Here is a 24278-nt window from a genome sequence, read left to right as displayed (position 1 = left end):
AGACCAGATTAAGGTTCAAACTCAAAAAAGACACAAATGGAATGTTATATTAAATCACTAAAACTTTTTAGCAATCTATGCCAAAATTGGAACCACATTCTCTGGTGTGTCTGGGCTGCTTGATATTCATTGAGTTGTAGGAAAAGCAACCCTGCTGAAACATGACAGTGGATCCATTTGTAAAAGTTTAATAAATTGTATTAAATGACAAAACAACGTACATTTTGTATAAAAGCAGACTTCAATACTACTCGGAAGTCAGCTGTCGGTAACTTTTTCAATTACTTAACAAGTAGACAGTATCATGGTAGAGTACTGTGAAATGAATTGTTCAGTATGTATTTGGCACAGCATGTGGTGAGCGTAACTGGCATTTCATAGCATGCTGTAGTGCCACTGATGTCTCATGGCAAAGAGGCATAGCAATATTATAGTTTAAAAAAATACTGTATGTATGGGTCTTACACAGAAGACACCTTTATCAGTCATTTATATCAGATACGTGGACAAAGTCAAGGCTTGATTACCACACAAACAATAACGGCACAAATTCATACGAAATGTAAGAGTGAGTGTAGAAACAGAGAAATACATGCACCAAGCCGCAGGGGAAGCCTAGAAGTTTCCTAGCATGGCAAGCCCAGGGTCAGTATCCAATTCTGGGCAGGTCTCCAGTCGAGCGAGCCTGCTCTGCTCCAAGGCGATGGCCTCCGCTGAGTGTTTGCATTTCTCTGATCCACACTGGCAGGTGAAGTATTTACTCTTGATGTCCCAGAAGCGGTCTCCATAATCAAACCTGTGCAAACAGAACATTGTAATTCTAGGCTGAGAATTTAATCAATGTACGTCAATATCATAAATCAGTGGAATAAACAATATACTCAGACAATTTTATTTCTGGTGCAAGAGAAGTGATACATGGAATAGATGCTACGGTTACTGAAAAAGTAGTGCCAAATCATGTTCCACTCTGCTTTCCTAAGGCAGCATCAACACCACTCCACTGGGCGTCCATTTTGTGTCTGTGGCTCAGATCCAAAGTGTGTGGGGGTGAATCCTCTCACCCAAGCTCCTGTCCCGTCAGTATGTCTCGGGAGCTGAAGAAGGCGATGCGGGGGAAGCGCAGGTCCTGGTGCAGCATGAACACCCGCACTGGGATGATGTTGGGGTCGCACAGATGGTTGATGAAGCGGCTGATGTTACCGTAGTAACGGGCATCGATGCAGTACACCTCCCCGTCCTTTAGAGGGAAGGAGAGAGAGAGGGATGGTGATGTACTTAGTTGCATTGGTAAATCAGTGGTCTGTTTAAACTTCTGTGTCTAAATGACAGTAAATCAAAACCTGTTGTATTCAGTGCATGTGATAAATACAATTTCATGTTTTTATTTTTTTTATGTGTAATCCCTATGGGAGAAAAAACAGATGAGGTACCTTGTTGTCCAGGTCAAAGAGGTAGGAGTCATCTTCCCTTACATCTGCCTCTGCATCAGAGATCAGTTCTCCTACATATCTGTGTGGAGAGAAATGTTACTTCCAACAAGACAATTAACTAATTGATAGAACTGGCAAGACACATTAGATTGGCTAATCATACTCATTTCCTTTAATTAAATAACCATACACGCACTTACTCGCAGATGAAGCTGCCTTGGGGAATGTCCTGTAGAGCCCGAACTCCCCATCCCATCTTCTCTGTTCGGTACAACTGGAGACGCACCCTAAGACCGAGAAAGTGTACAAGTGAGATTTTACCAGGACCCAGACAGTAAGATTAACATTCAAGTCATTTAGCAGACACTCTTATCCAGAGTGACTGACAGTAGAAAGTGCTTACATTTTTCATACCAGAGTGCGCATACATTTTCACACTGGACCCCTGTGGGAATCGAACTCACAACCCAGGCATTGAATGCATCATGCCGTACAAACTGAGCTACACAGGACAATGTAAATGCCGACCACAACAGCAGACAATGTCATGAAGCAGCATTACCCAAACTCAGTGCAGGGGACCCGAAGGGGTGCACGTTTAGTTTTGCCCTAGCATTACACCGCTGATTCAAATAAATCAAAGCTTGATGATTAGTTGGTTATTTAAAAAAAAACAGCTGTATAGTGCTAGGGCAAAAAACAAAACTTGCCCCCCTTGGGGTCCCCAGGGCAGCGTTTGTGAAACCCTTTCATAAGGTCTGCAGAGATAAACCAAAAAAAAAGTGTTTGAGTAAGAGATGAGGGTAGTCATAGTGCCTTCAGAAAGTATTCAGACCCCTTGACTTATTTCACATGTTGTTACATCCGGAATTCAAAATGGATAAAAAAAAAGTTTTATTCCCCCTCACCCATCGTCACACAATACCCTTTAATGACCCCTTTAGTGAAAACAGGTTCAGAGATATTTTGAAAATGTATTAAATTATAGAAATATCTAATTTACAAAAGTATTCACACACCCCTTTGCCATGACACTCAAAACTGAGCTCAGGTGCATCCAATTTCCTTAGATCATCCTTGAGATGTCACTACAACTTGATTGGAGTACACCTGTGGCCAATTGATTTTTTTGGACCCGATTTAGAAACATTACCTATCTATACAAAAAACTATACCATGAAGTCCAAGGAACTGGCCGTAGATCTCCAAGACATATAACCCTGTCTCATCACAATTCTTTAAAGAGAGTTTAACGTTTCCAAGAGCACAGAGGTCTCCATCATTGGGAAATAGAAAAAATATGGAACGACCCAGGCTCTGCCTAGAGCTGGCCGTCCGATCAAACTGAGCAACCGGGCAAGAAGTACCTTGGTCAGAGAGGTGACCACTGACAGAACTACAGAGTTCTCTACAGCACTTCCCCAATCTTGGCTTTACGGGAGAGTGACCAAACGGAAGCCACTCCTGAGAAAAGGCACACGACAGCACACCTGGAGTTTGCAAAAAGGCACGTGAACGACTCAGATCATAAGGCAAAAGATTCTGTGATCTGATGAGACAAATCTAACTTTTGTCACAAAGCGCCATGTCTGTAGAAAACCAGGCACAGCTCATCACCCGTCTAACACCATCCCTACTGTGAAGCATGGTGGTGGCATCATCATGCTATGGGGATGCTTTTCAGCAGAAGGGACTTGGAGACTGGTAAGGAGAGAGGGAACAATGAATGGAGCCAAATCCTTGATGAGAACCTGCTTCAGAGTACAAATGACATTCGACTTGAGCAAAGATCTACATTCCAACAGGAACCCCAACCATAAAGCCAAAGAAACACTGCAATTGCATCGGAACAAGAAAGTCCTTGAGTTGCCCTGCCAAAGCCCAGACTTGAATCCCATTGAAAATCTGTGGAAAGACTTGAAGATTGCTGTTCACCGCCACTCCCCGTCAAATGTTTTTAATTTTATTTATTATATTTCGTCTGACCGCTGCAACTCCCCAACAGGCTCGGCAGAGGTGAAGGTGGAGTCATGTGTTCTCCGAAATATGACCCGCCTCACCGCACTCCTTAACACCCGCCAGCTTAACCCGGAAGCCAGCCGCAACAATGTGTCGGCGGAAACACCATTCAACTGGCGACCGAGGTCAGCCCACAGGCACCTGGCCCACCACAAGCAGTCGATAGAGCGTGATGAGCCAAGTAAAGCCCCACCGACTAAATCCTCCCCTAATCCGGATGACGCTGGGCCAATTGTCCGCCATCCTATGGGACTCCCGGCCACAGCCAGTTGTGGCACAGCCCGGTAATGAAACCAGTTCTGTAGTAACGCCTCTGGCACTGTAATGCCAGTGCCTTAGAACGCTGCGCCACTCCCCATCTAATTTAACAGAGCTTGAGAAATTCTGCAAGGAAGAATGGGAGAAAATCTACAAATCCAGATGTGCCAAGCTGATAGACATACCAAAGACGATTAAAAGTTGTAATCACCAGAGCTTGAAGAACTTTGAAAAGAATAAATGGGCAAATGTACAATCCAGGTGTGAAAAGCTCCTACTTACCAAGAAAGACTCACAGCTGTAATCGCTGCCAAATTCAGGGGTGTGAATACTTATGTAAATTAGATAACCGTATTTCATTTTCAATGATGGGGTAGTGTGTGTACATTGGTGAGAAAAAAAAAATATTTAATCCATTTTGAATCCCGGCTGTAACAACAAAATGTGGAATAAGTCACGAGGTGTGAATAATTTCTGAAGGCACTGTATCTAAAATAGTTCTAATTTGATTTCAAAGTGTACAGTGGTGTAGTAACAGCTCTTACTTGATGCCCGCCTGCACCACTCTGTTCTTGCAGGTGCGGTAGCAGGAGCAAGCCAGGTTACATTCAAATATGAGAGGCGGTTCGATCTTATTGAACTCCTGGAGCAACCGGTGGTCCTGGTAAACACAGAAAACACATAGTATCTTATGTTTGTCTTTCACCTGACGAACTCGAGACTTAAAAACAACTATAAACATGTCCCCCACAAATGGTAGTGTCCCCCCTCGGGACAATTAGTGAAAACAAATTAAGCTCACTCTCGCGCCCCACTTGGGCATCTCAGTGCAATTTTATAAATGCCAGATCTCTATGGCAAGACACATCATTCACCCATGTTTGTCAAAATCAGGCCAGTGGTGTCAGATATTGGTGTGTGACTACCGTACGTACGGAGACAGATCCATAGTCCCCCCAACGATTATTGTAGGGGACAAAAATGATGTTTTAGCCTTCCATCGTGAAATTAGAAATAAACTAAAGACAAAAAGGACAGAGCCCCACCCAAATTACCTTGCCAGTCTTTCGAGAGATGGCTTGGTGACCGCTTGGAAAGTAAATTCTGTCTCGTATGACTGCTGGGTGTATCACTAACCATGATCAAAAAAGGCAACAGTAAACAGTAAGCATGTAGTCCCCCACAAATAATGCAGTTCCCCCCTTGGGCCAATCAGTGTAGTTTTGTAAATGCCAGATGTCTATGGCAAGACACATCATTCACCCAAGTTCTGTTAAAAAATAAAGTGGTGTCTGAAACATCACGTGGGTTAGCTAGACTCATAACCCTGAGCATGTGACACAAATTAATTTCAGCACTGAGTCAAACAGGTCAAGAGAGAAACATGTGTCCGTTAAAGAGCCACCATGTGGTCTATATGAATGCTCGTGCACATGTTGACAGTGTTCGCAACTTATACTAAATTGTGTTACAATACAAATATCTTATGAGTGATTTAAATGCATTTGTGTGCCAGGCCACGCTCATGTGAATGTTTATTGGTCCATAGCAACCATGTTGTTTTAGGTACTCATATACTTTTGTATATATAGTGTATGTGGACACCCCATCCAATTAGTGGATTCAGCCATTTCAGCCAGCCCTGTTGCTGACAGCTGTATAAAATCGAGCACACCAACATGCAATCTCCATAGACAAACATTGGCAGAAGAACGGCCTTACTGAAGAGTTCAGTGACTTCCAACATGGCACTGCCACCTTTCCAACAAGTGAGTTTGTCAAATTTCTGCCCTGCTAGAGCTGTCCCGGTCAACTGTAAGTGCTGTTATTGTGAAGTGGAAGCGTCTTGGACCAACAATGGCTAAGCCGCAAAGTGCTAGGCCACACAGGCCAGAACGGGACCGCCGAGTGCTGAAGTGCGTAGGATGTAAAAGTAATCTGTCCTCGGTTACTACACTCACTAGCAAGTTCCAAGCTGCCTCTGGAAGCAACATCTGCACAATAACTATTCGTCGTCAGCTTCATGAAATGGGTTTCCATAGCTGAGCAGCCACACACAAGCCTAAGATCATGCACAATGCCAATTGTCGTCTGGAGTTGTGTAAAGCTCGCCACCATTGGACTCTGAAGCAGTGGAAACGTGATCTCTGGAGTGATGGATCACGTTTCACCATTTGGAAGTCTGATGGACGCATCTGGATTTGGCAGATGCCAGGAGAACGCTACCTGCTCCAATACATAGTGCCAACTGTAAAGTTTGGTGGAGGAGGAATAATGGTCACGGCTGTTTTTCATGGTTCGGGCGAGGCCCCTTGGTTCCATTGAAGGGAAATCTTAACGCTACAGCATACAATGACATTTCAGATGAATCTGTGCTTGCAACTTTGTGGCAAAAGTTTGGGGAAGGCCCTTTCCTGTTTCAGCATGACAATGCCCCAGTGCACGAAGCGAGGTCCATACAGAAATGGTTTGTCGCGATCGATATGGAAGAACTTGACTGGCCTGCACAGAGCCCTGACCTCAACACCATCGAACACTTTTAGGATGAATTGGAACGCCGACTGCAAGCCAAGCCTAATCGCCCAACATCAGTGCCTGACCTCACTAATGCTCGTGGATGAATGGAAGAGATTCCCCACAGCAATGTTCCAACATCTAGTGGAAAGCCTTCCCAGAAGAGGGGAGGCTGTTACAGCAGAAAAGGGGGACCAACTCTACATGAACGCCCATGATTTTGGAATGAGATTTTCGACGAGCATATGTCCACATACTTTTGGTCATGTAGTGTATCAAGTTTCGTGCAGATCGGTCATTCAGTGCCAGAAGGCCCCGGCAGTCCTACAATCTAAGCTAGATGCCCTCAATCTCACGCAAATCATCAAGGAACCCACCAGGTACAACCCTAACTCTGTAAACAAGGGCACCCTCATAGACGTCATCCTGACCAACTGGCCCTCCAAATATACCTCCGCTGTCTTCAACCAGGATCTCAGCGATCACTGCCTCATCGCCTGTATCCGCCACGGAGCCGCAGTCAAACGACCACCCTCATCACTGTCAAACGCTCCCTAAAACACTTCTGTGAGCAGGCCTTTCTAATCGACCTGGCCCGTGTATCCTGGAAGGACATTGACCTCATCCCGTCAGTTGAGGATGCCTGGTCATTCTTTAAAAGTAACTTCCTCACCATTTTGGATAAGCATGCTCCGTTCAAAAATGCAGAACCAAGAACAGATACAGCCCTTGGTTCACTCCAGACCTGACTGCCCTCGACCAGCACAAAAACATCCTGTGGCGGACTGCAATAGCATCGAATAGCCCCGTGATATGCAACTGTTCAGGGAAGTCAGGAACCAATACACGCAGTCAGTCAGGAAAGCTAAGGCCAGCTTCTTCAGGCAAAAGTTTGCATCCTGTAGCTCCAACTCCAAAAAGTTCTGGGACACTGTGAAGTCCATGGAGAACAAGAGCACCTCCTCCCAGCTGCCCACTGCACTGAGGCTAGGAAACACGGTCTCCACCGATAAATCCATGATTATCGAAAACTTCAATAAGCACTTCTCAACGGCTGGCCATGCCTTCCGCCTGGCTACTCCAACCTCGGCCAACAGCTCCGCCCCCGTAGTTCCTCACCCAAGCCTCTCCAGGTTCTCCTTTACCCAAATCCAGATAGCAGATGTTCTGAAAGAGCTGCAAAACCTGGACCCGTACAAATCAGCTGGGCTTGACAATCTGGACCCGCTATTTCTGAAACTATCTGCCGCCATTGTCGCAACCCCTATTACCAGCCTGTTCAACCTCTCTTTCATATCGTCTGAGATCCCCAAGGATTGAAAGCTGCCGCAGTCATCCCCCTCTTCAAAGGAGGAGACACCCTGGACCCAAACTGCTATAGACCTATATCCATCCTGCCCTGCCTATCTAAGGTCTTCGAAAAGCCAAGTCAACAAACAGGTCACTGACCATCTCGAATCCCACCGTACCTTCTCCGCTGTGCAATCTGGTTTCCGAGCCGGTCACGGGTGCACCTCAGCCACTCTCAAGGTACTAAATGATATCATAACCGCCATCGATAAAAGACAGTACTGTGCAGCAGTCTTCATCGACCCGCCAGGCTTTCGACTCTGTCAATCACCAAATTCTTATCGGCAGACTCAACAGCCTCGGTTTTTCGGATGACTGCCTTGCCTGGTTCACCAATTACTTTGCAGACAGAGTTCAGTGTGTCAAATCAGAGGGCATGCTGTCCGGTCCTCTGGCAGTCTCTATGGGGTGCCACAGGGTTCAATTCTCGGGCCGACTCTTTTCTCTGTATATATCAATGATGTTGCTCTTGCTGCGGGCGATTCCCTGATCCACCTCTACGCAGACGACACCATTCTATATACTTTCGGCCCGTCATTGGACACTGTGCTATCAAACCTCCAAACGAGCTTCAATGCCATACAGCACTCCTTCCGTGGCCTCCAACTGCTCTTAAACGCGAGTAAAACCAAATGCATGCTTTTCAACCGATCGCTGCCTGCACCCGCATGCCCGACTAGCATCACCACCTGGATGGTTCCAACCTTGAATATGTGGACATCTATAAGTACCTAGGTGTCTGGCTAGACTGCAAACTCTCCTTCCAGACTCACATCAAACATCTCCAATCAAAAATCAAATCCAGAGTCGGCTTTCTATTCCGCAACAAAGCCTCCTTCACTCACGCTGCCAAGCTTACCCTAATAAAACTGACTATCCTACCGATCCTCGACTTCGGCGATGTCATCTACAAAATGGCTTCCAACACTCTACTCAGCAAACTGGATGCAGTCTATCACAGTGCCATCCGTTTGTCACTAAAGCACCTTATACCACTGCGACTTGTATGCTCTAGTCGGCTGGCCCTCACTACATATTCGTCGCCAGACCCACTGGCTCCAGGTCATTTACAAGTCCATGCTAGGTAAAGCTCCGCCTTATCTCAGTTCACTGGTCACGATGGCAACACCCATCCGTAGCACGCGCTCCAGCAGGTGTATCTCACTGATCATCCCTAAAGCCAACACCTCATTTGGCCGCCTTTCGTTCCAGTACTCTGCTGCCTGTGACTGGAACGAATTGCAAAAATCGCTGAAGTTGAGACTTTTATCTCCCTCACCAACTTCAAACATCAGCTATCCGAGCAGCTAACCGATCGCTGCAGCTGTACATAGTCTATAGGTAAATAGCTCACCCTTTTTCACCTACCTCATTCCCATACTGTTTTTATACTGTTTTTATTTATTTACTTTTCTGCTCTTTTGCACACCAATATCTCTACCTGTACATGCCCATCTGATCATTTATCACTCCAGTGTTAATCTGCAAAATTGTATTATTCGCCTACCTCCTCATGCCTTTTGCACACATTGTATATAGACTGCCCATCTACTGTGTTATTGACTTGCTAATTGTTTACTCCATGTGTAACTCTGTGTTGTCTGTTCACACTGCTATGCTTTATCTTGGCCAGATCGCAGTTGCAAATGAGAACTTGTTCTCAACTAGCCTACCTGGTTAAATAAAGGTGAAATAAAAAAATAAAAAATAAAGGGTAGCGTTTAAGAATTTTCACAAAATTCAAAATGGGGGAAGATCTATCATGGCGGACCATATGGGTCCCCGAGGCAAATGTGCTCCTTGTGAGGAGAGGGACCTATGTACTGAATTTAATGACTTTAGTTCAAACAGAATAAGGGGCGTGACCTTTAAAAGTTAGCATTTTCAATCTCTTGTTATAGCCCCACCATCTGGCCAATCAGTGTAATTTTGTAAATTCCAGATCTCTGTGGCAAGACGCATCATTCAAAGTTTCGTCAAAGTCAGGCCAGTGCTGTCTGAGATATCACATGTGACTAATGTACGAGCGTACAGACGGAGACAGATCCACAGTTCAACAAACTATCCACAGTTCAATAATATCTGAAATTTGAGAAATGAGAGCAAACTCTCTCTGAAAACCCAGGATATTTACAAGGTTCTAGTTCTTATCAGTTTCCTTAAATCAAATATTCAACTTTAACACCAAAGTTCACAGCTAGAATGGCTGAATACTTTTATATCCAAATAAAGTGGGAGATATAATAAATAATTTGTCACTAACCTTGTCGTACCAGCAGCGGATACTGAGCTGACCACACAGACAGTTGCTGGAGGAGCAGTCCTCTGTGCAGCTGCAGTGCTGAGGGACAGACACAGATTTATAGAAAGGCAAGATGCATGTATGATCAATGATAATTATCATGTGTATCATCTAAAGGTGTGTGTTGTTACTGTATGTACCTGTAAGTGTGTGATGTTGCGGTCGATGTTCATGGCTGAAGTCTCACAGTTCTCGGAAACATACTTGTAGTCTGAGGGACATCCCTCATCATCAACTGCGTTCACACAGGGGATAGGCACGTTCTCATACCCCTGGGCTACGTCACTGCTGATGATCTTCTCTGTACGAAGCATACGATTGGCTATCCCCCTCCGCAGCTTCCTGTTTATCTGGAGTGACACCCAGACGGGCGAATCGGAACGCGCCAGAGAAAGAGGGGTGTCCCCTTCCCTGTTCATGATGTCGATGTCTGCCCCCCTAGAGAGGAAGAGCCTGTAGAGGGAATAAGCAAACAAAGGTGTTAAAGTTGCCGTTAGGCACAGATTACCCTTCCCATATCCTTACAACCATCATGGGCGCAAAATGCTCAAATGACTTTAGATCAAATTCCTTCTATTCGAAATTACCAGACTATAGGAGTGACTCGGGCTGTAGCAGTCAGCCAGTGATTGTCAAGCAAATAACTGCTGGTCTCACAGTAATTGACCAATAATTAACAAAACACATTTAGCATCTCCTAGCTTCCACACACAGCCTACAAGCTGATGCAGAACTTTCGAACATCTATATATTAAAAAGTCTAATAAATCCATGTAATATAGCCGACACCATCACAATTAAAATCGGCAGGTAGCCTAGTGGTTAGAGCGTTGGGCCAGTAACCGAAAAGTTTAGTTCAAATTCCCGAGCTGACAAGGTGAAAATCTGTCATTCTGCCCCTGAACAAGGCAGTTAACCCACTGTAAATAAGAATTTGTTCTTAACCGACTTGCCTAAAGGTAAAATAAAAAATTAAAAAATATTTATTTTAGACAGGTCTAAAGAAAATTTATTTTTTTCCGAAGAACAGAATAGCATACACTGTTATCCTTGCATTAGACCCTGATCTGGCTATTCTTAATTTAGAGTTAAATATGTAACTTTAGTTGTTATACAAATGTTGGCCTATATGTTTTGATGTTTAATACATTCCAAGGCTGCATGATGCAACTTTTTTCAAATCATCATTAGTTACATGTAAGGCATGAGCTCTGCCTTGTTTTTTGCGTAGGCTGTACACACTTCATCAGTCTCTCACTCACAATTTGACAAGCACTTGATAATGCCTCAAATTTCCCAGCTGTATGGCTATCATCCCCCTAAAAAGAAGGCCTAACAAACAGCAAAAGCACTAGCCCATGTCAACCTACTATTACCAATAGTACAAAAGTTGACCTATTCTATTCAGTGCAATAAATAAATATTTTAAACATAGTCCGGGGTCAGTTGTGGGATGCGATAGATCCCAAATGAATACAACCACTAGCATAAAAAAACTGTTTTAAGCATTGAGCCTGACCCAACAGATGAGAACGTTGATCTTAAAATGTTGATTGCAGTGGTCTAAGGCACTGCAGTGCTATCTGTGCCACTAACGATTCTGTGTTAGTCCAGGCTCTGTCGCAGCCGGCCATGACCGGGAGACCCATGGGGCGGCGCACAATTGGCCCAGCATCGTCCAGGTTAGAGAGGGTTTGGCCGGCAGGGATATCCTTGTCTCATCACGCACTAGCGACTCCTGTGGCGGGCCGGGCGCAGTGCACGCTGACACAGTCGCCAGGTGTACGGTGTTTCCGGGTTGGATGGGCATTGTGTCAAGAAGCAGTGCGGCTTGGTTGGGTTGTGTTGTGTTTTGGAGGACGCATGGCTCTCGACTGTCGTCTCTCCCGAGTCCGTACGGGAGTTGCAGCGATGAGACAAGACTAACTACTACCAATTGGATACCACGAAATTGGGGAGAAAAAAAAGGGGTGAAAAATAAAAATAATAAATTGATAAACTATTAGGCGATCGATCACATTATAAGCGCAGCAATGCGCACACAGCAGTTGGCTATAAGCGCAAATGTTCCATTAGCAGGAAACCACCATTATCAAAAGTGATTGCAAAGGCAATTAAGCATGTAATGCTTTTATTATAAAAAGTCAAATATAGGCTATGGGCTAGGCTACAAGAGGTATGCAACTATGATTTGAAAAAGTTACCAAAAAGGCATGAGCTGTTTGCCTTAAACTGGTCATCATTCACAAGTGATAGTGTGATGTGTGATTTGCATTAATGTCAGAGTGATTAGAGGGACAATAGAGTGCTGAGTACCAGGCAGTTAGCAAGTTTGGTAGGCTACTAATGACCAGCAGCAGCATCAGAGCTTGGAGGCTTAATTACCGTGACTAAACGGTCACATGGAATTTGACTGGCATCATGACTCGTGACCGCCAGCGTGGCAGTAATACAGTCACCGTAACAGCCATAGGAGTGACCGATGGATGCGATTGACAGGGTATTGGTCTACTCACGTTACACAATCGAGGAAGCCCTCCCTGGAAGCGATGTGTAGGGGAGTGTCCCCGTGCATGTTGACAGAAGACAGCGGGCAGCCGGCGTTCAGCACCATCTCTGCTATCGTCACACAGCCTGCGAAGGACGCCCAGTGGAGACACGCGTTCATCTCCTAATAGAGAGAGCGAGAAGATTATTTTTATCATCCCAGAGGGACTTGCATCACAATAAATTAATGGATAGAAAGAAAAGGTATGGATTGGAGTACTTACAAACAAATTGACCTCTACCTTCAATAAACCAAGTATGAAGAAGCAAATGCTGTCGTTTCAAGGATTTGTGACTTGCCGCGCCTATAAATCCTCCACATCCTCCTTCAAAATCAGATTGGCCATTGTATGGGCATACGTTGTTATAACCAGGACAGAAAGCCTAACCTTGTCTTTGAGGGTGACGTCAGCCCCCCTGTGAAGCAGTGCTCGGATGACCTTGATGTGCTTGTGCTCTGCAGCCCAGATGATAGGAGTCCAGCCTCCACTATCCTGAGAGGGGAATACAACACATTGACTCAAGAGGGTTAGGGGACTGGACTATACAGTGGTACTCAAGCCAAATGCCTAACACAAGTGCTATGGTTCAATACAACGAGAAATGATACATGGGACTGGAAGATAGATTAAAGATACATGTTTATTCTGGTGGTAATAGTTAACTCTGTCTATTGACTAATTAAGAACTACAGGTAACAAGCATTGCCAAGTGACACATGATACTGACTAATTAAGAACTACAGGTAACAAGCATTGCCAAGTGACACATGATACAGTATCTGTTATTGAGTACATTGAATGATTACTATACCTACAAAGGAGGGTGTTAGTGCTACGCAGAGTGAAGGGGTACTACACTGTAGAGACCCACATAATATACACAAGGATAGATTTGTAAAAAAAATCATAATAAAAAATAAAACAGAAGGTTACAACTTAATATCAAATAAAGATAATTATATTATCTTCATCTGCGCATGCATAGTCAATCAAAATAAAGATGTTTAATTAGCAGCAAAAAAATGTTAAAGCACTTCTCAGAAAACAGACCATGTGGTCATTGGACATGATGCAGTGTGAAGTATGCAGTCGACAAAGAGTGTCACAGACTGATAAAACACACACTGACTTGTTGGTTGTTGCCACCCTGTCTTAGAGCCCAAAAGTGTTCCTCTCGCGCTCTTCCCCACCTGTGCGTTGATGTCCACCTGTCCCGTCTCCAACAAAAGGGTGACAATGTCCAGACTGCCCAGTTTGGCAGCGTGGTGGAGACCAGTGTAGCCATCTTCTTCCTGGAGAGCAGAGAAGGCGGAGAAGAGAGGGGAGAGGAAAAGAGAGTGAGGAAAGGGAGAGGGGGGGGGGCAAAGAGAGGAAAAGCCAATAGGAGAGGTGAATTTTAAAAAATGATAATCTTCACATTTTAATATTGTCAGAAGGTGAGAATTTGATTGCAATCAAGATTGTATTAACATGCCACCTACAGGCCCTAGCTCCAGTTACTCTATAATAGATCCTACTGTTGACTTCTGAGGTGACTCAAGGTGATGATCAAATTCTTTCAGGTTTAAATCCTTTACGGCTCATGTTACTAGAGCCGCTATTTGTGTTAGCTGACCAGCTTTGGTGTAGGGGCTGTTTACCAGGCACTCACAATGTGATAGACGCAGGCTCCACTCTGGACCAGGTACCTGGTCACCTCCACATGGTTGTTGACGATGGCCTCCAGGAGAGGGGTCCTCATGGATTTGTCTTGGATGTCCAGTTTAGCACCTGCCTGTAAATAGACAAGAAAATTATTTGAGCACTCTGGTGAATAATAACTGTATGAGTGACACACTGATCCATTTTGGGGGGAATAAGAGTAAAAGGAGTCACTTCTATCATTGAACATAAAAATAAAGAGCAGGGTTGTAGTTATTTGGGCACACCGTAGCAAAACAGTCGCAACAGAAAATGTAAGCAAGCATTTCTTATTGGACAAGTTCAGGTAGTCCCTCCCCGATTCAGTCGGTTTTCTTCAGTTTGGAGCCTAATGAATATTACCCAGTTGTATTGATTGAAGTGCAAAAGTTGTTCACCTGCACCAGCATGTAGCAGACCTCCAGCAAGCCTCTCTGGGCGGCAACGTGGAGAGCACAGCGTCTGTTCTGGGAGTCAGCCTGGTAGGCTGGGTCTATGCCCTCCACTGAACCAAACAGAGAGAGTAAGTAGAGTTCAGGGGTTATTAGCAGCAGTAGGGGTCAATATCGTCTCATTCCTTCATTTATGTGAAAGAACAGTGGACAACAAGTGTTTCCAGAGCAGATGAAGGAGCGATGAGAGCAAGCCACTTTAGACAAAATATGCATTCAGATCAGGAATGTCTATTTAATCTAACAGTAAAATACGAACAAACGACTCCTTATGACACTTACTGAGCATGAGCAGAACCCTCTGCACCTCACCCTGCTTGGCAGCTGGATAGAGCTGGCGGGGGTGGAACCTCAGCTTCTTCCTCCTGACCAATCACAACCAAGAATCACCACATGAGAACAGCTCCTATCAGAACTCTGTGTAAAATGCATCTCTCCCTCATTCCTATTCCTTGGAATAATCACTGGATCCAACACCATTAAATACATTTCCCCTACATAACTTTCCACAATTCAGTCAGTTCAGCAAATTTTGAATTTCAACAAAAGCAGGAAAGATGGATGTATTTTCAAAGCATTCAAACAAGACCCAAGTCTAGCCGTAAACAATTCCCATCAATCATCGATTTGGAACAGATAATTCTATTCTATAAGACTTAGACTATTATTAATCTGTCTCACTTCTCAGTGTCCTGGGTGAGAATGGCTTTCTGCAGCGCCGCCCTACTGGGCCCGGGGGGAAGTGCACTGGGACAGACTGGCTTCCCATTGGGCAGACAGAGGGAGGGTCCCACACTGTCCACTCCCCCCTCGCCTGGGGGGGCTGAGTTGACAGTCCCTGCTGCCAGAGCAGCTTGGGGGGGGCGCTGATCCTGGTCTCTCTTTACCACCCCACGCATCCTCGCACTGATAGATCAAGAAGACAAAGAGAGAGGGAGTAAAAAAAGGCTGCAATGATTAGGGTGGTGTGAATAACCATTATTTCCATACGAGTTATCAAACAATAGACTCACAGGCACAAGCTCAAATCAATCAATTATCCACAAATACACAACAAGCAGAGCAAAACCACCCAATTATTGCACTCCAGCCAACACTTAGTAATTTCACATATCTTTATCTCCCCCTTTCTCCTCACCTGATAGGACCCACCGGCCTCTTCCCGTTCTTCAGCGGCCATGTGGAGGCCACCAGAGAGAGGTCAGAGGGGATGGGGGCTGGGAGGGACAGTGTGGTGGTGGACGAGGCGGAAGTGGTGACCACAGTGGCCACGGATGCTGAGGGGGGGATGGTGACCTCTTGGGCCTCCGAGGCATCCTCGCCACAGTGGGGGCAGAAAAGCATGCCTGTGCCCATGCCCCTGCCCCTTCCAGCCCCCAGCACTGTCACACAGCCCCGGTGGAAGCGGTGGGCGATGCGCTGGTCCGGACAGCACTCTAGGAAGGTGCCCTGGGAAAATCAGAGAGAGGGGTGTAAGGCCACATCAAACATATACCGTACACGGACAGACTTATAATGCATCTCAAGTATCTGCAGTGGTCTCTCCGTCTCCCCTCCATCTTTACAGATGAAAACACAAGCTAGGTCTAAGGTGAATACAATATGGAGGTTGTCTACTTAGGGCTGTTGCGGTGACCGTATTACTGCCACAATGGCGGTCACGAGTCATGAAGGCAGTCAAATTACACATGGCCGCTTAGTCACGGTAATTAGGCTTTTCCAAACTCTAATGCTGCTGCTGTTCATTAGTAGCCTACCAAACTTGTCTACTGCCTGGTACTCCGCACTCAATCGTCCCTCTAATCACTCTGACATCGACGCAAATCTAATCATGAGCTCATGTTGCGCAGCATTTCTATAGGCTATGCAATTGTAGGAGAAAACAGAGTGATGGCCTCTATTAAAAAGAGGAGGTTCCCATCAGTTTTCTCAAGGCTAGGTCTACTATGTTTATTTCTCAACTTTCCTCATATTAACCACAAGTGTGGTCTACCTGGCTGGCATAAAAAAAATAAACCACGAGGAAAAGCATCCTCCATTGGCTATTTAAGTGCATAGATGACATGTATGTTTTCCCACTGCCCCGGTTTTGATACAGGTACATGAGAATGGTCCATTCTAAATAAATAAATGTCACATATATTATTTAGTATATGTAAAGCCGAGATTAAATCAAGAACAGTCTGATGGGTGACAATATTAGCCCATCACTTGTGAATGATATATTATCACTTGTGAAGTATAAGCCCGGTATAAGAAACAATGCCTTTTTTGCAACTTTTTCAAATCACTGTCACACACATCATTTAGCCTAGCCCATAAGGCTATATGTTTTAATAAGATTTGTATCACAACTAAAGTGGCCAAATAACTTCAGAAAATTAAGCACATTAATCTGCTTTTCAAGGGGTGTAGAGCATAACTGGCATACATAAGCAGTGCATGAGTTTCAAGTTTGGGGAAGATAATTTTCACCATAAAAAGCACCCTTATAATAAAAGCATTACATGTATAATTGCATTTGCAGTCTTCCACTAATGGAATATTCTCGCTTATAGCTTACTACCATGGGCACATTGCTGCGCTTATAATGTGAAGAAATAGCCTAATAGTTTATCAACATTTTAAGCTAAACACTCTGATCTTTTGCATAAGTCACATTGCATTAAGGTTTTTTGATGCTAGTGGTTGTATTCATTTGGGATCTATCGCATCCCACAACTGTCCCAGACTATGTTTGGAATATTTATTTCTTGCACAGAATAGGTCAACTTTTGTACTATGGGGGATAGTAGATTGACATAGGCTAGTGCTTTTGCTGTTCGTTAGGCCTACTCATCTTGTTGGCTGAAAAAGTAAATATCTTCAATTTGCACTTTGGAATTGGATAAGGACGCACGCTGTTGCGTCCCCGATGTGTCGGTCTTTACTTGTAGCCTGTGAGAAAGACCCGATCAGTGACAGAGCCATGTGAGTGAGAGGCGCTTCGGATTGCACAGTACACTCAGGGAGAAGGGCACAACGCAGCACGCCGGGCCACAAATGGCATGGATTTTTTTAGGGTGCATTAAGGCCCTAGCGTCTCATCATGTAGCCTTACAATGTATTAAAAAAATCTAAATATATAGCCCAACGTTTGTAGAACAACTAAAGTTACATTAAAAACTAAATTAAGCATAAGAGTACCTATTTTTTTGTTAACCACTCAACACAGAATAGCTGCATGTGCGCACCCCCTTCACAGCTTTGTTCAATTGTATTCTTCATACTATAAAATAATATAATTCCAGGGAATTATAAACTAATCTTGCCTGCTAAATGAATTTGTGTAGCCCACAGAATTTCTTTTCACCTATCCAGTTCTTTGACATCAGATAGTATGTTTGATTGTGGGAGTGGCACAAAACCTTACTGCGATACAGAAGTATCCACATCCAGGGCAGCAGTGATGTTTGACCATATGTGACCGATGGTTTTCGCACAGCACAATGAGGGAAACCCGACTGGACGGCCGCATGGTCTCCCCCTTCTGAATGATATTGGTACAGCCCACCAGCTGCGAAAGACAAGAGGGAGAGGAAAGTGAAACATTTAATGGGGAAGTAAATAGTGAGTCATATGTTGATTCCAAATGAGATGGAAAAGCTTACGGTGTTGCCCCTATATTCATTTTGCAGCGACTCTCAAAAAATTACCGCCACACCCAAAGATATGATACATTAGATAAATGGAGCTATATATGTTTTAATAATATAATCTTTGAGAACTAACATTCACCAGAATAAAAACTAGACAGTCAGGGAGAATCTACATTTAAAAAAAATGTCATGATATTGATTTTGTTATAACGTTTGAGTCACTTACATAGCATAAGAACACGGCATAAGCCATAATAAAATGTTCAGAATTGTAGGAAATAAACTTTAAAACAGCAACATTTTGTATCTATTGACAAATCAACTGTAAATTTCAGTGTTCCTCAAGGTTCTGTTTTAGGACCACTATTGTTTTACCTCTTGGGGATGTCATTTGAAAACATAATGTTAACTTTGCTGCTATGCGGATGACACACAGCTGTACATTTCAATGAAACATGGTGAAGCCCAAAATTGCCCTCGCGAGAAGACTGTGTTTCAGACATAAGGAAGTGGATGGCTGCAAACTTTCTACAAAACAGAGATGCTTGTTCTAGGTCCCAGGAAACAAAAGAGATCTTCTGTTGAATCTGACAATTCATCTTGATGGTTGTACAGTCGTCTCAAATAAAACTGAAGGACCTCGGCGTTACTCTGGACCCTGATCTCTCTTTTGAAGAACATTTCAAGACCATTTCAAGGACAGCTTTTTTCCATCTACGTAACATTGCAAAAATCAGAAACTTTCTGTCCAAAAATGATGCAGAAAAATGAATCCATGCTTGTGTTACTTCTAAGTTACACTACTGCAATGCTCTACTTTCCGGCTACCCGGATAAAGCACTAAATAAACTTCAGTTGGTGCTAAATACAGCTGCTAGAATCCTGACTAGAACCAAAAACAATGTGATCAGATTACTGCAGTGCTAGTCTCCCTACACTGGCTTCCTGTTAAGGCAAGGGCTGATTTCAAGGTTTTACTTGCTAACCTACAAAGCATTACATGGGCTTGCTCCTACCCATCTTTCTGATTTGGTCCTGCCATACATACTGTACCTACACGTACGCTACGGTCACAAGACGCAGGCCGCCCAATTGTCCCTAGAATTTCTAAGCAAACAGCTGGAGGCCGGGCTTTCTCCTATAGAGCTCCATTTTTATGGAATGGTCTGCCTACCCATGTGAGAGACGCAGACTCGGTCTCAACCTTTAAGTCTTTACTGAAGACTCATCTCTTCAGTGGGTCGTACGATTGAGTGTAGTCTGGCCCAGGAGTGTGAAGGTGAATGGAAAGGCTCTGGAGCAACGAACCGCCCTTGTTGTCTCTGCCTGGCCGGTTCCCCTCTCTCCACTGGGATTCTCTGCCCCTAACCCTATTACAGGGGCTGAGTCACTGGCTTACTGGTGCTCTTTCATGCCGTCCCTAGGAGGGGTGCGTCACTTGAGTGGGTTGAATCCTGAGGTGCTGACTTGCTGCACCCTCGACAACTACTGTGATTATTATTATTTGACCATGCTGGTCATTTATGAACATTTGAAGATCTTGGCCATGTTCTGTTATAATCTCCACCCGGCACAGCCAGAAGAGGACTGGCCACCAGTCATAGCCTGGTTCCTCTCTAGGTTTCTTCCTAGGTTTTGGCCTTTCTCTGGAGTTTTTCCTAGCCACCGTGCTTCTACACCTGCATTGCTTGCTGTTTGGGGTTTTAGGCTGGGTTTCTGTATAGCACTTTGAAATATCAGCTGATGTTAGAAGGGCTATAGAAATACATTTGATTTATGTGCAGTCGGAGCCCCCTCCCCCCTCCACACAGACTTTGCCATCACAGCTGATAAAAATCCTAGGGAAATCACAGCTTCACAGAGTCTACAAGTGCATAGCCACACACAAACCTCTCCGTTCACGCTCTCTGTGGCCATGCAGAGTCTGTTGGGCTGTCTGCTGGCGCTGTCTACGCGTGGTGCCTCCATCCTGCAGCTACACAGAGGCAGCTCCTCCAGACGCTCCGTCTCCCCAGCGTCACTGCCTTCTACACAGACATGCAGACATGACATTCCCTCATCGGTGTCATATGGTCCAACTCACTGTAGCAGATAATCAGTGCTATTCACTGAGAACCAAATTGTGGCTTTAGTTATGTACGCAAATCATGTGTTCACAAGACCTTAATAAGAGATTTGTGTCAAAGTTACAGGACGCATACGTCAAGCTAAGATTTGACCCTGAGAGACCACTGATAAAGACTTGCAGATTGTGTATTGTGTGCGAATACAGTCTACCCACCGTGGTGAGGTGAGAGTGTTAGGTTGTCTGTTGCCACGATGTCCAGGGAGCCCAAGGCAACCTCTGTGTACTCGCAGGATCCACCAAAAGTAGCTGCTGCCGACACTGCTGGAAGTTACAACAAACATTAATCATTTACAATCAAATAGCCACTGTGATGATAATGATAGTGGCGATGATACGACTATTTATACAAATGAATAGATCTCCCTGTCACGCACCTCTTCCTGCCTCTGCTCCTTCGGCTCTCTCTCTCCCTTTGCCTCGCCCTGGGCGAGTCCATGGCGAATCACTGCTCCCTTCGTTCCTCTGGCCCTGCCTCTGTGGGTCCGACTCTGAGCTCTGAGGACAAAGAGGGTTTGGTTGACCGGCAGAGGAACAATGCTTTGACCAAATAAAAATGATGTTCCAGCAAGTGAATCTTATGAAACACATGTTGCCTAAAACTGCCTGGTAAATGATTGTAGCTTCCAACTCTGACATAGGACCAGTAAAACTACTCACATGATCTGACATGTTACCAGATGCATCTGCATCTCTTTCATGTAGCCTTTCCTCCAGTCCACCATCTTCAGACTGCAATAGGAAAAAATGGAAGGTACAGATATGGAAAAAGAGCAACATACAGTTTCCTTGTATCTATTCAAAACTGTGGCTATTCAGCAATAACCCTTTAACTGGTACACCAAGAGAAAAATAGCAGAAAAACATTTTCTGCTAAATACTGTATCTATATTTAGCCTCAGTATAGACCATATGTGTTTGGATGACTTGCAGAGAAGTTTAAATAATCTCAAAAATGATACATTGTCTGCTTCATTTACTTATAAGTGGAAGATTGGCCTAGTTAAATGAGGACTTGATATCAAATATTAAAATACATTTGTGTGTCAAAATATGAATATTAGAATGCATGTAAATGTATGCATTTATAGTTTATATGTTTAGAGTACCAGTACAATTACATGTACTGAATGATATTCTGAAACATATTGAAGATAACAGGCAGACAGTGAATCCCATAACAATATTTATCCACTTTCCATTGTCACAAGCTTTGACTTAATATCATTCCTTTAAAATGGGCAACTCAACTGCTTAATAGAGCATATTTTTCAAGAGTTCCTAAAATTGTAAAAAATAAATTTAAAAAAACATAGTAATTTAATCATTCTTAACTTATGTTTTAGAGGTAAATAACATTTTATGTTGTAATTTCCCATTTTATACACAATTAGTACAAAAAATTATGTAAATGAGGTTCAGTTTAGCTCACGTTTACATCCTGGTTTTCAACCATCTTTGAACGCGTGTTTCAAAAAACATGGCAGTCCGATAATGAAAACCACACGATTTTACTAAATGGCATTGGTTGAGATGATAAAACATGCCTAACAAAATAAATATGTTACACTTAGTTTAAAATTGGTTGTCAAAAGGACCTCGCCTGGTTGAGCTGCCTGTTAAAGCGTTAATTAGCCTCGGACCTTGCAGTCGGAGAAGGCTGGGTCCGTGTCATCTCTTGCATAGGGGTTACAGAGAAGAAACTCGTTCTCATCTGCATCCTCCAGCCAACTGTCACGCCGTCTCGCCGCCTCTCGGAGTACATGATCTGCCTGAAATTCAAGTAACAAAAACAAAACGTAATATCTTAGCATGAGACCCATATTAAGCAACCATTATCTTCATTCTCTATCAAAGCACTGACACACCCCTGCCCATTCTTTACCTTCTGCTCTGTGCCTATAGCGCTTTCTGCCTGGACCAACCTTCTCCTTTTTGCTGCTGCCGAGTAAGAGACAAAAATAACGTGACAGGATTCAAACTCAACAGTAAGTAATCTTACATACAAACACTAAAAAAAAAGATTCACGCATTTTAAAATGTTCTATTACATTCGTGCGTCTCTGATTCTCGGGGAAAAACACATTGTACCGGCTATATTTCTGCCTGCTTAAACGGTGGATACACATGAAATGACCCTGGGAATCAATAGAACATCACTCAAATACGATATAACATTCAAAATGGGTAAATCTTTCATTCAAGTCAATCTAAATGTATGCAATATTTCAACATTGACCAGTATCACTGTCTGTCGCGAAGCTGGTCGTGGGGTCTGTGGGGTTGACTGGCACGATTGGTGACTCGATGCACCTCATCTGAAACGCAACAACTCAATGGATCAGATGGTCATGAAGGGGATAATGTGACAGGAATAAAATGACTTCCGAATGGTAAAATACGCTGATTTTCAACATACTAACTCAAACATAAGATATGCCTTTTTTTGATTGATATCACTGTATAAGTGGCTATCCTAAAAAATATAGCACTACTACCAGCCATCGTCTTAGAAGACTCACCTGTGTTGGGGGAGGTCTGTTCATAGTCTTGCGAGCACGGTGTATCTTTACTGTCTGGACAGGGACAGGAGGCGGAGAGGAGGATGAGGGAGGTGGCAGGAGAGCTTTACTTCCAGGACCAAAAACACTCATCTTTGCTTTGCCAGAAGGAGAGGAAGTGGAGGTGGAGGAGGAGATTGAAGAGGAAGATGTGGATGGAAGGCTCTTCGCTGCATGTCCTGTGGGGGGGATAAACAAAGGAATAGATTAAACCAAATTATGAAAACGAAGGAAGAAAGAGAAAGAACTGACAAAGAGAACAATCTTTACCTGCAAGGGTTCTGACTGACACAGAAGAGGATGTTGTTGATAGTCGTTCGCTCTCCTCCCCGTTTTTCGAACCATCTCCCTGAATCTCCTGAAATAGCGCCTGTGACAGCCTCCCACCCATGGGCTCGGTCTCCTTGGTAACCACTGCTGTGTCGGTACTTGCATCACCTAGGAAACATTCAAAGCCTCTGCATCAATATGCACAGCATAAACAGGGTTTCTATAAAAGTTGTGTATATGTCTGTATGTATGATTATAGTCAGATATGTCTAAATCTATACATTCTCAATGTACATCCATACCTTCATCCGACTGGCTTGAGAGTCTCACTTCAGGATCAGTTTCCAATGCATCACTTTCAGACAACTCCTAACATTTGGAAAACCAAATACCAGAGCAGAGCCACATATATCATGCAGATGAAGAAGAATTTTGAATTTATTTAATGTGCAAAAGTTGCAGATCACATTCCAAATCATATACTGAATGAATGAATGAATGAGTTAATGCAACCGTAACGAGATTTTAATATCCACAATAGTTAGAAGTGTTGTCTATATCCTCCAGAGGTTGTGTTGACATTGTAGTGAGTGACACTGGAAAATGCACGCACGCATAGAAAATAAACTATTCCTATTGTATGCACGAGCCTAATAGCTGGCTACTGAAGTTGAATGTGAAACATTTTAGGACCAAATGTTGGACACTCAATCTCCACAAAACGCATTGCAAAATGTAGGAATATTTGCGATTAATATTTAATTGTGACCCTTTAGCTAATCTTTCAGAGCCCTTTTCTAGCTATGTGGCTAGCTAGCTAATTGTTCAAGGAGGGCTGCCTTTATGCTAGCAGAATGCAAGGAACAAGACTTTGCTAGCAAAACAACCAACAAATTGCTTGTAAAGATCACATTTCAGGTATGCATCTTCAAGGTATTGAATAACTGGCAAATATGCAAAGTCCATAGCCATTGTAAACTAGCTAGTTAGCTAAATAAAGCTAATATTTCTTTACCTTGGACGTTTTCTCAGATGCCGACATGTTTCCAATAAAATTTGACGTATTTTACGTGGTGTGCGTAAACGTCCTTTCTCCGCCCCTTGGTTCACTGATTGGCGGAGCTGAC

At 43.8% G+C, this 24278-nt stretch overlaps 1 protein-coding gene across 5 annotated transcripts; it reads right to left on the bottom strand.

The window, feature by feature from the left end:
• Positions 1–172: 172 nt before the first annotated feature.
• LOC118399193 (histone-lysine N-methyltransferase EHMT2-like) lies at positions 173–24269 on the bottom strand. Of its 5 annotated transcripts, none has more exons than XM_035795068.2 (27): positions 24167–24269; positions 23454–23520; positions 23152–23319; positions 22843–23060; positions 22560–22638; positions 22206–22261; positions 21964–22092; positions 20981–21052; positions 20698–20818; positions 20477–20584; positions 20086–20219; positions 17970–18113; positions 15696–16006; positions 15239–15463; positions 14840–14922; positions 14504–14610; positions 14077–14199; positions 13616–13717; positions 12813–12917; positions 12393–12547; positions 10017–10329; positions 9838–9915; positions 4256–4371; positions 1634–1720; positions 1434–1512; positions 1065–1240; positions 173–796 (listed from the first exon to the last, which is right to left on the bottom strand). In XM_035795068.2, exons 1-27 carry the CDS (start codon positions 24191–24193, stop codon positions 616–618), a joined length of 3564 nt encoding a protein of 1187 aa, XP_035650961.1. In that variant the 5' UTR covers positions 24194–24269; the 3' UTR covers positions 173–615. The 5 variants fall into 5 exon arrangements, with proteins under 5 accessions (XP_035650961.1, XP_035650962.1, XP_035650960.1 ...); XM_035795069.2 differs by having other exon boundaries at positions 20477–20581; XM_035795067.2 differs by having other exon boundaries at positions 20086–20222; positions 22206–22258.
• Positions 24270–24278: the final 9 nt, after the last annotated feature.

This window comes from Oncorhynchus keta, chromosome 20, assembly GCF_023373465.1.
Source record: "Oncorhynchus keta strain PuntledgeMale-10-30-2019 chromosome 20, Oket_V2, whole genome shotgun sequence".
NCBI classification, from domain to species: Eukaryota; Metazoa; Chordata; class Actinopteri; order Salmoniformes; family Salmonidae; genus Oncorhynchus; species Oncorhynchus keta.
This window is presented reverse-complemented; position numbering and strand designations above follow the sequence as displayed.